Source organism: Mastomys coucha, unplaced genomic scaffold (genome assembly GCF_008632895.1).
Source record: "Mastomys coucha isolate ucsf_1 unplaced genomic scaffold, UCSF_Mcou_1 pScaffold15, whole genome shotgun sequence".
NCBI classification, from domain to species: Eukaryota; Metazoa; Chordata; class Mammalia; order Rodentia; family Muridae; genus Mastomys; species Mastomys coucha.
This window is the reverse complement of record NW_022196897.1, coordinates 16,436,995-16,452,895: the sequence shown is the minus strand read 5'-3', so window position 1 is coordinate 16,452,895 and position 15,901 is coordinate 16,436,995. Positions and strand designations below refer to the sequence as shown.

Here is a 15,901-nt window from a genome sequence, read left to right as displayed (position 1 = left end):
ATACAAGAAGCCTACAGAACTCCAAATAGACTAGACCAGAAAAGAAATTCCTCTCATCACATAATAATAAAAACACCAAATGCGTTCCAGGACAGCCAGGGCTACACAGAGAAACCCTGTCTCAAAAAAACAAAAAACAAACAAACAAACAAAAAAACAACCCCCCCCAAAAAAAACCCAAAAAACAAAACAAAACAAACAAACAACAAAAAACAAACAAACAAAAAAAAACCCACCAAATGCACTAAAGAAAGAATTTTAAAAGCAGTAAGGGGAAAAGGTCAAGTAACATATAAAGGCAGGCCTATCAGAATTACGGCAGACTTCTCATCAGAGACTATGAAAACTAGAAGATCCTGGGCAGATGTCATACAGACCCTACAAGAACACAAATGTCAGCCCAGGCTACTATACCCAGCAAAACACTCAATTATCTTAGATGGAGAAAACAAGATATTCCATGACAAAACAAAATTTACACAATATCTTTCCACAAATCCAGCCCTACAAAGGATAATAGATGGAAAACATCAGCATAAGGAGTAAAACTACACCCTAGAAGAAGCAAGAAAGTAATCTTTCAACAAATTCACACAAACCTAATTCCACCTCTTACAACATAAACAACAGGAAGTAACAAGTACTTTTTCTTAATATCTTAATATGAAAATTAATAGTACCAATATATCCTTTTTTTTTTTTTTTTTTTTTTTTTTTTTTTTTTGGTTTTTCGAGACAGGGTTTCTCTTATAGCCCTGGCTGTCCTGGAACTCACTCAATAGTACCAACATATCCTAATCGATTGAAATTCAAAAACATGAGGAATTAGGAATTTGTTGATTGTCATCCAATTGTCTCTCTAATTTGGTAATTGGAGATTAGGTCCAATATTATACAATCCATATACACTTTTAGCTTGTTTGTTCATGACAGTGTCTTGCTGTGTACAACATAATGGTCTTGAGATCTTGCTTCTTCTATCTCAGCCTCTCTATTAATAGTATTGTTTATTTTATGTTCTTATACTATACTATGGCTTTCAGAACAGCTTACATATTTTAAAAGTATTTATATACCCAAAAGAAATGTAGACAGTTAAAGTGGGAGGGGGCTTGTAAGAGAACAACAAAGAGTGAGACTGATTGCTTTGCTTGACATTTGTAACTCTTGTATCAATTTAACCACAGTAAAAGCCAAGATTTTAAGCTCGACTAAATAAAAAACAAACAAACAAAAACACTTTATATATTTATTTATGTTCATTTAAGAAAATATTAGTAGTGATATATTATTTTGAAATATACAGTTAATGTTTGGAGTTATTTAAAATTTATAATGAGAAAAACATTTGTATTTTCAGTATTGCTGTAGACAAGCATCTACATAAGATTGTTGATTGTCTTATATCAAACAACTTTTATAATATTCATTTTTATTGTTATAATATTTTATAAATTTTAAAGAATATGACAAAAAGAGATATTGCAGGTATTGAAAGGGTGTCTCTGGGAGGAGTTGGGGTACAAAAAAGGTAAACAAGAATGTGATTTAATTCTATTTACTTAAAATATGTTTTTAAATGTTAACAAATTCAGATAAATTGAAATCATGTAACTTTTCTCATCATATTGCAATAAAACTTAAAAAAAAAAAAAGAAAATACTTTTGGTTTTCACCTACGTATTTTTCTGCCTTATGCTGGCAATTGCATCTACTCCCATGGAAGGTCATCTCCACTGCTTCTGCCCTCCTTCACTGACATTAAGGCCAGCCTTTTTGGCCTTCCATAGTGGATCGAAACCAGTGGCTCTCCAGGAGTACTGCAACAGGTCTTCAGTGCTAGACTGGGACAGCCCAGTCCCGAGGCCTGGGCAGCTCCTGATTCTCAGCCTCTCTAGTGAGAAGATGGCCACTGTTGGATGATGCACACACCATTGTATAACGAGGCCTAGCAATAATTCATTTATTGATTCTGTGCCTCTAGAGCAATGTTTCTCAACCTGTGGGTCATGACCCCTTTGGGTAGAATGACTCTTTCACAGGGGCCTCCTAAGACCATTGGAAAATACAGATATTTACATTATTATTCATAACAGTAGCAAAATTACTGTCATGAAGTACCAATAAAAACTTTATGGTTGGAGGGGGCAGATCCCCACAACATGAGGAACTGTATTAAACTGTATTAAAGGGCCACAACATAAGGAAGACTGGGAACCACTGGGCTGGTAAATCCTGGCACACCCAGAGTAGCCAGAAAGCAGTGGCAACCCACAAGCCCACTGACAATGAGCACACAAACGTGCCATTGCCTGGCCCTGAAAGGGAAAAAACATTCTGACATGTGTTACAACAGAGAACCTTATAGAAACCACAGCACACGAAGGGAGCCAGGCACAAAAGGCTGTGCCTCAGCCTTAGAGGCTGTCCTAGAGGTGGAGTAGAATAGGGAGCGTGTGGAGCAGTAGGATTAGCATATGCAAGAAGCCAGCTGACAAAACTGGAAGACCTGTCTCTACCTGGGCTACAGAAAATACACAGAGCATGCTCAGAAAGCACCTGTCACATACAAATACAGGAGGAACAGTAGGGTCATGACTCTTGTAGCCCAGTTCTTCTGAATATAAGCATTTACCCAGCTCAGTAGCTCATAACCATCCTCAGGGATGAGGGGGCAGGATATGGAGAGAGAGGGTTTGGTTCTGTCTGGTTGGTTGGTTTGTTGTCATTGTTTTGTTTTCTTATGTACATCGATGTCCTGCCTGCATGCATGTTTGTATAGAGGCTTCGGATCCCCTGGAACAGGAGTTACAGACACTTGTGAGCCGCCATGTGGGTGCTGGGAATTGAACCTGGGACCTCTGGAAGAACAGCCAGTGCTCTTAACCATTGAGCTATCTGTCTCTCTAGCCTGAAAAACAAAACAAAACAAAACAAAACCTTTTTCTTCCTTCCTTCCTTTCTTCCTTTCTTTCTTTCTTTCTTTCTTTCTTTTTTTAATGTTTCAAGATATGGTTTCTCTGTGTAGCCTTGGCTGTTCTGGAACTCACTATGTAACCCAGGCTACCCTCCAACTCACAGATCTGCCTGCCTCTGCCTCCTGAGTGCTGGGATTAAAGGTGTGTACCACTACCATGCTTGGCTTCTGTCTTTTTTAAACATGTATCTTGAAATTTTTATTTACCTTAATATGGAATACTTCACAGCTTTGTGTGCTATCCTTGCTCAGGGGCCATGCTAACCTCTGTATTGTTCCAATTTTAGTATATGTGCTTTTCTAGCATCCAGGAAAGAAATTCCTTTCAGAGGAGAATGTGTCTGCTCCCCTGGAGCAGACTTGATGTTGGTGTTGGGGTAGGAGGGACTGTGCCTGTGTGATTTACCTACCTGTGCTTCAGAATGCTGGGACTGAAGGCAGATTTGCTGACTTTAAATGTCTTCTGCCAAAGGCTTTTTAAACCTAAGACCCAAGACCCAAGGGAAACTAAGGCCTGGTGTTGGCTGGTTGGCTCATTCTCTTTCCAGACCCAAGGACAGCAGATCCCATCTCTCCTCTCCTTTCTTTCCTTCTCTCTTCCTCCTTATAGCACGTGGCCAAGGACCTGAGGAAATTCTTTAATTTTTTCTGTCATAGATTTTGCTGCCTCTAGCAGGAGAACGGGGTCCCCACTGTGCGGGTCACTTCGTCTGGTCCACTCTCTTGACGCTGCGAAGGGAGCATGGCGCCCCCTAGTGGCGGTACTGCGGAAGAGGCTTCAGGGCTTGGACATCCCACAGGTCTCAGTTCCCTTAGATTAACTCGGTTGTTTCTTCACCAGGGACACGAATTCCAAGTCTGTCTGATTTGGGCCAAGTTCTAGGAAAATAAAGGCCAAGGAGACCTGGTGGATGCTACGAGCTCGCCACAGGTAGGATCTCATAGAAGTAAGGGCGCCAAACTTCCCAAGGACTACCCTGAACTAGAAAAGAGGTGGCCACAGCAAGAACACCAGGACCTATGGAGGCCCTAGAGCCACAGCTAGGAACTTTGCTGTAGGGAGCGAAACGTGTGCAGTGGGCAGGAGGTAGGAGAGCCAGATTCCTCAGAGTTCGTTAAAATGTTGCGTTTGTAACCTGGAGCCACAGTAGGTCTTGGGCAGGCTGGGGACAATCTCTTTGGGAAGAGAAGGTTCAGGTGCATGGAAAGAGAAACTGTAGCAATCACCAGCTCCTACAATGGAGAATGGAGTCCCCAAACTGAGGGGAGTGGAGATGGATAGATGGCTTAGAACTTCAGGCTGCCCTTGCAGAGGACCAGGGTTGGGTTCACAACCATCTGATCCAACATCCTCCGAAGGCACAAGGCACACAAGTAGTGAACAAACATAAGTCAGGTGAACACCCACACTAAATGTGTGTGTGTGTGTGTGTATGTGTGTGTGTGTGTGTGTGTGTGTGTGTGTGTGTGTGTGTGTGCCTGAAGTCAATGGGGTTTGCCTCCACTCCTGAAAAGTCTTTCAAGGTGAAACAGTCCCTAGGCCACAGGACTGAGACCCTGCCACATGCCTCAGAGACCCCTATGCCTTCACACAGGTCTCAGGAACAGAGAGATACAGGTTGCTATGGACCCAGTGAGGAAATATAATAAAGGCTGGCAAATCACAGATGCACATGCCCTTCCACCCAGTGTCTCCCAGATTCCTAGCCCAAGCGTAAAAAGCCACAGCACAGTGATTCACTGCAGCAGTGTTTGTGTTGGGACAGGCTGGAAACAACCTAAGTGCCCATCCTAGAGGGCTGACTAAATAAATCATGGCCCAGCATATGGGGAACAGTGCGCGTCTGTCGTCAGAAATGAGGAAGTGTTCTATGAATTGATTCGGGAGGGATTGGTTCCATGATATGTTGCCAAGTGAAAAAAAGGAAGGGAAGGAGGGAGTGTCCAGTAAGAGGCCATTTGTGGTCAGCCAAGGGACAGATGGACTTATATAGCAACGAGTCATACGAGAACCCCCCAGGGAAGTCGGTGAAAGAACCATTCATTATAGAAAGAATAGAGCAATAGAGCCAACTTGTGGGTTAACTGTTCCCCTTTTATGTGGGGTGTGGAATATGTGTACTATTTTGGGTTCAAGGGTATAGGTTTTCTCCAAAGATATGAACAAGAAACTGCCCATCAGTCACCTACAGAGAAAAGTTGGACAAGCACGAGGACCTGAGTTCAAATCTTAGCACCCATCCATGCAAAAGCCAAGCGCTACATTAATGCCTGGATGTCAGCACTGGGGAGGTAGAGACAGGAGCAACCCTTGGGTTTGTTGGTAGTACAGTGCAATAATGGGTGAGCTCTAGGCTCAGTAAGAGAGGTACCTGTCTCAAAAATAAATAAGGGCCTCTGGGGGTTGGGGGAGATGATTAAGAGCGCTGGCTGTTCTTCCTAAGAGCCCAGGTTGGAGTCCCAGCATCCAAATGTTGGCTCACAATGATCTATAACTCCAGTCCCAGAGGACCCAATGCCCTCTTCTGATCTCCATGGTATACAGTCATGCATACAGGCAAAATATTCATACACATAAAGAAAAGAAAACGGGCTGGCGAGACGGGTCAGCAGGTAAGAGCACTGACTGCTCTTCCAAAGGTCCTGAGTTCAAATCCCAGCAACTACATGGTGACTCACAAACATCTGTAATGAGATCTAATGCTCTCTCTGGTGCATCTGAAGACAGCTACAGTGTACTTATGTATAATAGTAAATAAATCTTTGGGCTGGAGCAAGCAGGGACTGAGTGAGGCTGGCCTGAGCGAGTGGGGCCAACTGGGTTGACAGGGGTGAGCAGAGGTCCTAAATGCAGTTCCAAAAAAAAAAAAAATTCAGTTCCCAACATGAAGGCTAACAATCATCTGCACAGCTACAGTGTACTCATATATATAAAATAAATAAATCTTTTTTAAAAAAGAAAGAAAAGAAAACAATAAATACATTAGATGGAGAGTAGGCAAGGTGAGTCAGTGGGTAGTGCTCTTGCCACTAAGATTGATGAGCTGAGTTTGATCCTCAGCTGCCGTGTGGTAGAAGGAGAAACCCAGCTCCTGCAAGTTGTCCTTTGACCTCCATGTGTGTATCACAGCACCTCTCTCTCTCTCTCTCTTTCTCCCTCTCTCTCTCACACACACACACACATTTACATACACACACCCATATGCACATGCACGCACACATGCACACACATGCACACATGCACACACTCATACACACATGCACACACACGTACACATACAGTATATGCACACACATATACAACACACACAGCACACACATACAGCAGACACAGCACATGCACAGCACACATGCACACACACACTCACGCGCACACACATGCACACAAACACATGCACACACACATACCCACACACATGCACATACACACACACAGCACATACATACACAGCACACACACAGCACACAAATACACAGCACACACACATGCAGATGAAGCATCTTGGTGTCTGAAGGAAGGGTCCTCAGGTTTTGCACTGAACACTTTTCTGTATTGTTTTGAATGAGAAGCAAGAGGCTTCCCAGTGTGAGTGGATGTGGTGGCCATGATAGGCAGAGCTGGGAGGCAATGTGGGGCCAAAGAGGGTGTGGGGAGACATGGGAGAGGAAGGATCCAGAGGTGTTTGGGAGCTGGAGGAAGCAGAGCAGCTGAGGAAGCTGTTTATTGGTGGTCTGAGCTTTGAAACCACAGATGATAGGTTACGAGAACATTTGAGAAATGGGGCACACTTACAGACTGTGTGGTAATGAGAGATCCCCAAACAAAACTTTCTAGGGGCTTTGGTTTTTGTGACCTGCTCTTGTGTTGAAGAGGTGGATGCTGCAGTGTGTGCTTGGCCACTCAAGGTTGATGAGCGTGTGGTAGAACCAAAGAGCAGTTTCTAGAGAGGATTCTGTAAAGCCTGATGCCCATTTAATGGTGAAGAAAATTTTTGTTGGTGGTATTAAAGAGGATACAGATGATCATGACACAGTTGATAAAATTGTTGTTCAGAAATACCACACTATTAATGGACATAATTGTGAAGTGAAAAGGGCCCTTTCTAAACAAGAGATGCAGTGTGCTCAATCACAGAGAGGTCATGGAGGTGGATCTGGCAACTTCATGGGTTGTGGAGGAAACTTTGGTAGAAGTGGGGCTATGGTGGTGGAGGTGGTGGCAGCAGAGGTAGTTATGGAGGTGGTGATGGTGGATATAATGGATTTGGAGGTGATGGTGGCAGCTATGGTGGTAGTCATGGTTACAGTAGTAGAGGAGGTTATGGAGGTGGTGAACCGGGATGTGGAAACCAAGGTGGTGGTGGAGGAGGATATGATGGTCACAATGAAGGAGGAAATTTTGGTGGATGTGACTATGGTGGTCGTGGGAACAATAATGACTTTGGAAATTATAGTGAACAGCAACAATCAAATTATGGACCCATGAAAGGGGGGCAGTTTTAGTGGAAGAAACTCAGGCAGTCCCTGTGGTGGTGGCTATGGATCTGGAGGTGGAAGTGGTGGATATGGTAGCAGAAAGTTTAAAATAAAACAGAAACGGCTACACCTCTGAGCGGGAGAGCAAGCAAGGAGTTGTCAGGAAAGCTGCAGGTTACTTCTAGACTAGAGATAGTCGTCCGAAATGCATTAGAGGAACTGTAAAAATCTGCCACGGAAGGAATGATGATCCATAGTCAGAAAAGTCACTGCGGCTTAAACAGGACACCTTCTTGTTCAGGACTGTCATAGCCACAGTCTGCAAAAGTGCAGCTGTTGATTAATGCAACGTAGTGTCAATTAGATGTACACTCCTAAGGCTTTTATCTGTAGCTTTGTCTTTGTCTTTTCATTACGTCAGGTATATTGCCCTGTAAATTGTGGTAGTGGTACCAGGAATAAAAAATTAAGGAATTTTTAACTTTTCAATATTTGTGTAGTTCAATTTTTCTACATTTTAGTACAGAAACTTTAACAAAATGCAGTTTTGAAGGTATTTCCTTGTGAGTTAACAAGAAGATCATTGTTAATTACTATTTTGTATGAATTTTGCTAAAGTTAACTGTAAAGAAACACCTATTGACTTGCAATTTAAGGGGAATCTATTCTCCCCGTTTCCAAAACCATGATGAATGGGCACTGACATGTGGAGGAAATAGATAAAAGGTGTGTGCCATCATTGCCTGGTAGGGACAGATGTATTAACCAAATGCAGTTTAAAACATGCTCCCCAGGCTAGAGAGATAGCTCAGTGGTTAAGAACACTGACTGCTCTGGAAAAACAAACAAAGAAAAACAAAAACAAAAACAAACAAAAAAGAGCACTGACTGCTCTTCCAAAGGTCATGAGTTCAAGTCCCAGCAACCACATGGTGGCTCACAACCATGTGTAATGAGATCTTATGCCCTCTTCTGGTGTGTCTGAAGACAGGTATAGTGTACTTATATATAATAAATAAATAAACCTTAAAAAAAGAGGAGGTTTTGCTTTTTTGTTTGTTTTTGGTTTTTGAGACAGGGTTTTTCTGTGTAGGCCTGGCTGTCCTGGAACTCACTCTGTAGACCAGGCTGGCCTTGAACTCAGAAATCCACCTGCCTCTGCTTCCCAAGTGCTGGGATTAAAGGCGTGGGCCATCACTGCCCGCCGTTTTTTGTTTGTTTGTTTAAACATGCTCCCATGTGAGTACAGTGACACAGAGCCTCCAAAGGTCTTCAGAAAACCTACATGTACTTGAGGGGCTGTGGTACTTAAATTTCATTAGCTTTACTGTGAATCTGTCTTGGCTAGGCAGCATTTTGAAAATATTTAACTTAGCAACATAAACTAAAGCTATGAACAAGCTCTGAAACCCCATCTTGTTCTAAGTTTCATTTCGATTTGGAATGACAAGCTGACTGGGAAGGTGAATGCCCAGTGAGGTAGGTGCTTTGTTTCTTTTGGAAAAGAAACCTGTGAAAGATTCCATGCCCAGGTCCTGTCATTGTCATTGTCACCCAACGATGAGACCCTTGAACTTGTGTATAAGTGGGCACGGCTGGACCAGATTGGCAGCAAGAATACTGGCCCTGGGACTAGCACAAGCCTTTCAAGAGGCTGCTGAACTCTAGAGACCTCAGCCTTGGACAGGGGTTTCTCCATCTTCCAGGATGTCATGAGCACCTACCGCCAGCAGACGGAAGGCCTTGCCTATGCGAATACTCTGTCGCCATCTGATGGCCAAAAGGAGACATTACACTTCTCATCCAGTCCAAGGAGACTCAAGGCCTAGCAAGGGACTGACCGCTTATAGACTGTCAGACTTGTGTGCTGTAGACTGACCTTGCAAATACAGTGAGTTATACCCCATCTCTATTGAGGCTCAGAAAAAAATATTTTCCAAACACACACACACACACACACACACACACACACACACACACACACACACACACACACACACACACACACACACACGCTCCCGGTTCCTTCAAAGGGACACTGCTGACAATACTGTGTTCCTCAAAGCCCTGGATAGGAGGAGTGTTATGCTGCCTCGCTGTCCATGCTTTCCTGTGGAATTAGGCTCTGCTCCGTAGCCAGCATCCCCTTTCTACTGCCTTGGGTCCCCTCAGAGGATAGGACAGCTGCCCTTGTCCCAAGTATCAGGAGCAGGACCTGAGATTTGTGTGCACATGTGGACAGCCAAGGCCCAGAATGTCCTTAGTCCTAGAGCAGTGGCTGGAGGGGTGTTGAGGGTGTTGGTCACCAAACCTGTCTCCACACCAGTGTGCCCCAGTTCTGAGCCTTGGATAACTCACTTTGTGTGCCAGGGCCTGTTGGAAAACTGAATCTGAAGAGGCTGGGTGCAAGAAGATGGATAAAATGCCATGGGCTTGATTTTTCCGTTATCTTTTCTAGGTATAATAATAAGTGGGAGGGAGCCTGAAGATGGGACTCAGCACCTTGAACATGTAACCACACCCTCCACCGCTGAGTAGCATCCCAGCCTCCAATTCCATGGCTAGTTGTCCTTGCTACTCAATGCAAGTTCTAGGAGGACAGGCTTTCCGATTCATCATCTTCTCCTCACAAAGACCCAGCCATGCAGGAGACCGCATCCCCTAAATGCTAAATGTGTGGACACTGCTTTCATTAGCTGCCTGGTCCTTTTGGCTCCTCTCAGCTTCCAGCCTGCCCTCCCTGGCTCGGATCCCAGGCAGGACCAAGTTTCTGTCTCTCAGAAGCTTGGTCTGATGCCCTAAGGTTGGTCCTTGTCTCCCCCCCCCCCCCCCCCCCCCCCCCGCCTCCTGCCCTTCTTCTTGGTTCCTGTTCACGTACAGACATTCCTTTATGGAATGAGACTGATTTGGTGTTCTATCGCCATGTGATGATCTAGGGCTGGATTGAATGAATCAAGAAAGTTGCCTCATTCATTCATTGGCTCACAACATCTTTCCTGAATGTCTACTCTGTGCTTGCCCCCATGTCCAGGTCTGAGAGGTCTGCAGCAAAGCGATCCTTACCCTTAGGAAGGTGCCAATACAGTAAAGCAAGGCCAGCATTAAGCAAATAAGACCGTGCTACAGGCTCCCTGATGTGTGCCTTTGAGTGTCAAGTGCACCAAGGAAAGTTCACCAAACTGGAAGATTCCCAGAGGAAGTAAAGCCTACACATAAACCTAAGTGATAATGAGAAGCTGACAGCTAGGTGGTGGAGGGAAGAGAGGTGGGGGAGCCGCTGAGAACAGGAACAACACAAGGTCTCTTTCTAAGATCACGTTTACATCCTAAGGAGAAAAGATTACAGCTGAAAATTGCACTATACTGGATAAGGGGTTTCCTGGGGCTCCATGTCATATAGAAGCAGCTTTGTAGTTCAGGAACTCACCTTCTCCTCATTCAGAGGTGGGAGCACCATGTTCAGCAGACTAGTACTTACCTTTGTAATCAGACCCTCACAGAACCAACAAGTGATTAGCCTATGTTGCAAATTTTGCTGAGCAGGTGCTGTGTGTACGTCCCAATAATGGGATGCAATGCACATCTAATATTTTACGGTCAACAAAGGCTTCGAAGCTCCTGTATCAAACTCACAGAGGTGTGATGATAGGAAGTTACCAATTTGTTAATTTACAATTGTACTCAGCAGTAAATGTGCATGCTACTTAGAGAGTCTCCTTTCTGGAAAAATTAAACCATCAGATGATGCTTGGAGAACAAGGGATAACAAAAGTACACATTGCTAGTTTTTCTCAGTGTGTGAAAAACTGTGAAGAGTTCATTACCCAGGGTAGTATAGTTGCAGAATGTGAGTGCTAACTGGAAAGGGGAGCCTAGAACTACAACTCCTTTAGTTCAGTTCCTTTTCAGCGCATGTCACCAGTGTCTGTTGTTAGCTGATAGCTCATTGAGGCTAGATGGATAGTTCAGCAGTAAAGTGCTTGCTGCTCCTCCAGAACCTGAGTTCAGTCCCTAGGACCCGTGTTGGCCGGCATGTAAGTCCAGCTACAGAAAATCACATTCATCTAGTCTTTTCAGATACTCACAGGCATGTGTGTGTGTGTGTGTGTGTGTGCAGAGAGAGAGAGAGAGAGAGAGAGAGAGAGAGAGAGAGAGAGAGAGAGAGAGAGAGAGAGAGAGAGAGAGAGAGAGAGAGAGAGAGGCAGACACGGGGGGGGGGACACGAGGGGAGCAGGGAGAAATTCCGTCTTGCGTACTGTGTCCTCAAGGGCGGGAAAGCTGCACGCGTGAAATCTCAACAATAAGATCTCCTAAAAACAACACCATGGGCATGTGGGAAATCTTACAAGGGCCCACCTCTAGGAAAAGAGATACTGAGAGAATTCGCCTTCTCCATTGCTGAGACCGCTGATATCCAGTCTCAAGTGGTCAGCCCTAAATACATGCACACAGGAGCAAAGCTAAGGGGGACTCAGTGGACTTTTTTTTTTTTTTTTTTTTTTTGACAGCCGAAAACCAGCTCATGGATGGGAGGAGGCGGGCCAGAAGACGCCTTGGGTACGCCTTCAAGCTCTCATTGGACGGGATATCCGGAAGAACCCGGTCGAATCCTGGCTTGTCCTGGTTGGGTCTGCTGGTGGGATACGCCCTCATCTCGCCCCTTTGTCCAACCCTCTTCATTTTAAAGTAAAAAGCTTCCAGGGTTCTGTAGTGTAGCAAGATAAACAGATGCCGCGACGCCCTGGTTCCTGGAGGCCTTCGAGTCTCCCTGATTAAGGAGACGAGAAAGGTAAGGAGGACCGGAACAATTCCTTCGCGGAACCTTTGAGGTGAAGCCTCGAGGAGCCTTTTAAGAACGGACCGCGGCGGGCTGGAACCGGACTAGTAGGCATGGCGGCGGCGGAGCCGGATGCGGACCCGAAGGCCGCCATCCCTGTGGACCTGCGGCGGGAACGGCGACTGGTGTGCGTGGAGTACCCGGGTGTGGTGCGTAACGAGGCCAAGATGCTACAGACCCTGGGCGGCGAGGAAAGCGTCTCTCGAGTAAGGAGTTAGGAAACTCCGGGACCGCGGGAAAGGAATCAGTCTAACCGAATGGGCGGGACCTCCGGGGGAGAGCAGTTTCCTTGGCAACGGAGAGTTTAGGCAAGCTCTAGGTCCTGTTGTGAACAAGGCATTGTTCCCAACACGTTCCCGATTGTGAGTAGCATACTTAGCATCTGTCCCAGGACAGTGAGCTGCCCTGACCTTATTGCACTCGGTAGAAAACCAAGGCATGGGAGGAAAGAGAACTTTCGCACCACGTGTAGTTGAAACTAAAAGTGGCACAATTCACTGGCGTTGTATTCTGTGGTAAGCACGTACAAATACTCTTTTTTTTTTTTTTTTACACGCCACAGTCCCTGCTATCCCCAGGGCTGGAACTGACAACACCTGCATTTTACAAGTGAACAGACCACACAACAAGTAACAAGTAGGGGACCTAAAGTGATGCTCTGTGGAATCTTGGAATATTTTTTAGAAATGATTTCCCTGGACATCTTGGCATAAGTAGATTCTGTCAGATAGTATCTGGCTCCTTCCATTAATAATTACGCTCAGATTTCAGTTTGATACATTTATTGCCTGTTCATGTGTTACATTTATTACTTGGCACTGGGGCTATAAACTCAGAGTTAGGAACTTTCTTGTTTATTTCTGTACTAATATCTGTACCGATTCCCCATTTTATAAAAAATTTATCAAGTATTTGATTAAGTCCTAATGAAGCTGGGCAGTAGTGACCCACACCATTAATCCCAGCATTATGGGGCTGGTGAGATGGCTCATCGGGTAAGAGCACCGACTGTTCTTCCAAAGGTCCTGAGTTCAAATCCCAGCAACCACATGGTGGCTCACAACCACCTGTAATGAGATCTGACACCCTCTTCTGGTGTGTCTGAAGGCAGCTACAGTGTACTTATGTATAATCCCAGCATTACAGAGGCAGAGGCAGGTGGATCTTTGAGTTCAAGGCCAGCCTGGTCTACAGATCAAGTTCCAGGACAGCCTGGGCTAACAGAGAAACCATGTCTCAAAAGAACAAACAACAAAAAGTCCTAATGATATCCTAGTGAACTAGATACTATTTTTTCTTTCCATTTTCCAGATAAGGGGGCAGGTAAGAAAGGTTAAGCCAGGCAGTTGCTACAGGTATGGCAGGAAATTGAATTCCAGCACAGCTAGAGTCTGAGCTGCTGCTCCTTTTTTGTTTTAAATGGGTGTGGAAAAGAGCTGATGGATGTGATGGCATTGAGAGAACCCTTATGCTCCCTTATCCCAGGCTTGCCTGACACGGACAGTCCTCCATAATTTATATGTTCTACTTGGGTTTCTGGAGTCCTCCTAATGTGCCAAGCCATGTCTGGGCTCATCCCTGCTCTATGAGGTCAGAGTTGTTTTATGAGAAGGGATGCTTGAGGGATGAATTTACCATTTTTTAAGAGTTTAACCTTATTTTTAGTTGTGTATGCAGGTGACTGTGAAAGCCAGAAGAGGGTGTTAGATCCCTTAGTGCTGCGATTACAGATGGATGTGCACTATACCCAGTGTTTGGGTGCTGGGAACTGAACTCCTGTCTTGGGAACAGCTCTTAACTTCTGAGTCATCTTTCCAGCCCTCGGGCTTCTTTTAACTTTATGTTTTCCCTAGCTTGCTACTGAGCACTTTATGAAGGCCCCTGTCCTGAGTATTGGCAGTCAGGAGTTAAATTTATGGGTGATGAGTGAATTGAGCCAGTGTACACTGTTGGTTCACACACACACAGCTGACACTCACTGCATGCCTCTTACCAAATGTGGGGCAAGTATCTATTCACATGTAGGTGGCCATGTGTCAGTACTTATCAGGGGTTAGGCACCACTCTTTTAATTTAATACACATAACAGTATCGTGTATGAGGTGGACACTATTCTTTGGGGTTTTGTTTGTTTGTTTGTTTTTTATTTTTTCTTTATGAAGAAGGAACTGGGGCCTCAAAGGCTGACTGTCAGGGACTATCAATTGAGTCCTGGAGCAGGTGGGTAGTTTTTGGCGTAGTTAGCCCTACCCTAGTCAGTTCTGAAAGATTCTGTCTATTCAGTAGTAAGCAGGATGGTAACCCTGCCTATGGTATGGTGCCTGCACTTGATGGCTTTTACTTAATTAGCAGTTATCTCTTTAGAGCCTTTTGGAAGGAGGTTCTTTGACTTTATTCTCTTTACTATTTAAACATGAATAAATTTGGGTTTAAAAAATGAGTCCTGGCTCTTGCAGTGTGGCACATGCCTTTATTCCCAGCACTTGGGAGACAGATACAGGCGGATTTCTGAGTTCGAGGCCAGCCTGGTCTACAGAGTGAGTGCCAGGACAGCCAGGACTACACAAAGAAACCCTTTCTCGCAAAACCAAAAAAGAGTCCTACTTGGCCCACAGAATCAACTAAGCAGGACTCATGGGGGCTCAAGAGACTGAAGGGACAATTAGGGAGACAATCATGGGTCAGAGCTAGGTCCTCTGCATATATGTTATGGTTGTGTAGCTTGGTCTTCTTGTGGGACTCCCAACACTGGGAGCAGGGGCTGTCTCTGAGTTTTTGTCTGCTTCTGGGACCCATTTCCTCCTACGGGTTGCCTTGTCTAGCCTTGATATGGGGATTTGTGCCTAGTCTTACTGTTATCTTGTTATGCCATGTTTAGTTGATATTCCTGGGATTTCTGCTCTTTTCTGAAGGGAAATTGGAGGAGTGGATCCTGGGGAGAGGGGAGGTGAGAGGGAGGGACTGGGAGCCCAGGAAGGAGGAAAACAGCAGTTAGGATATACTACATGAGAAACGACTAACTTAGAAGAGTTCAGTGGGAATGAAGAGCTGTAAGTAGAGCATCCGCCTCTGGCCCTCCTGGGTTTCCATCAGCTGGGCATTGTGGGAAGAGGAGCAGAGCTCTGTTGGATGTTCAGCTGCTTACCGCTTCCCCTGTTTCCCTTGGCATTGCTACAGATCTACACTGACCCTACCAAGAGGCTTGAGCTCTACTTCCGGCCCAAGGACCCATACTGCCACCCTGTATGCGCTAACCGTTTCAGTACCAGCAGCATGCTGCTCCGGATCCGGAAAAGAACAAGGCGTCGGAGAGGTGTCCTGGGAGATGAGGCCCACCCACAGGTCACATTCGATTTGGAAATCATTGGCATCATCTCCACAATTTACAAATTCCAGGGTAACTGTGACATCTCTAGTGGTATTGGGTGATTTCAGGGCTTCATGTGGAGCCACATGGAAAGTGGGGTCAGGTATGCCCATGCCTGAAGCACAGCCACTTAAGCACAGTCACTTCCCATTGTGGAAGCAGCCACTTTAGTCAACAGTCTATTACAGATTGTGGATACACTGCTTTGCAACCATTAATTCTCTTCCATATTCTTTCTCTCCTT

At 45.0% G+C, this 15,901-nt stretch overlaps 1 protein-coding gene and 1 pseudogene across 3 annotated transcripts in view; one reads left to right on the top strand and one right to left on the bottom strand.

The window, feature by feature from the left end:
• Window positions 1-3,184: 3,184 nt before the first annotated feature.
• Window positions 3,185-3,284, bottom strand: LOC116092677 (annotated as a pseudogene).
• Window positions 3,285-12,046: 8,762 nt separating this feature from the next.
• Gtf3c5 (general transcription factor IIIC subunit 5) overlaps window positions 12,047-15,901 on the top strand; it is a 22,996-nt gene continuing 19,141 nt past the window's right edge. For 2 of the 3 annotated variants that reach the window (XM_031369535.1, XM_031369534.1), the window contains exons 1-2: window positions 12,047-12,496; window positions 15,468-15,687. In XM_031369535.1, the coding sequence (XP_031225395.1) occupies window positions 12,344-12,496; window positions 15,468-15,687 (373 nt within the window). In that variant the 5' untranslated portion in view covers window positions 12,047-12,343. Of the gene's footprint in view, window positions 12,497-12,579; window positions 12,806-15,467; window positions 15,688-15,901 lie in introns of those variants that run through there. The other variant, XM_031369536.1, reaches the window with a different exon arrangement.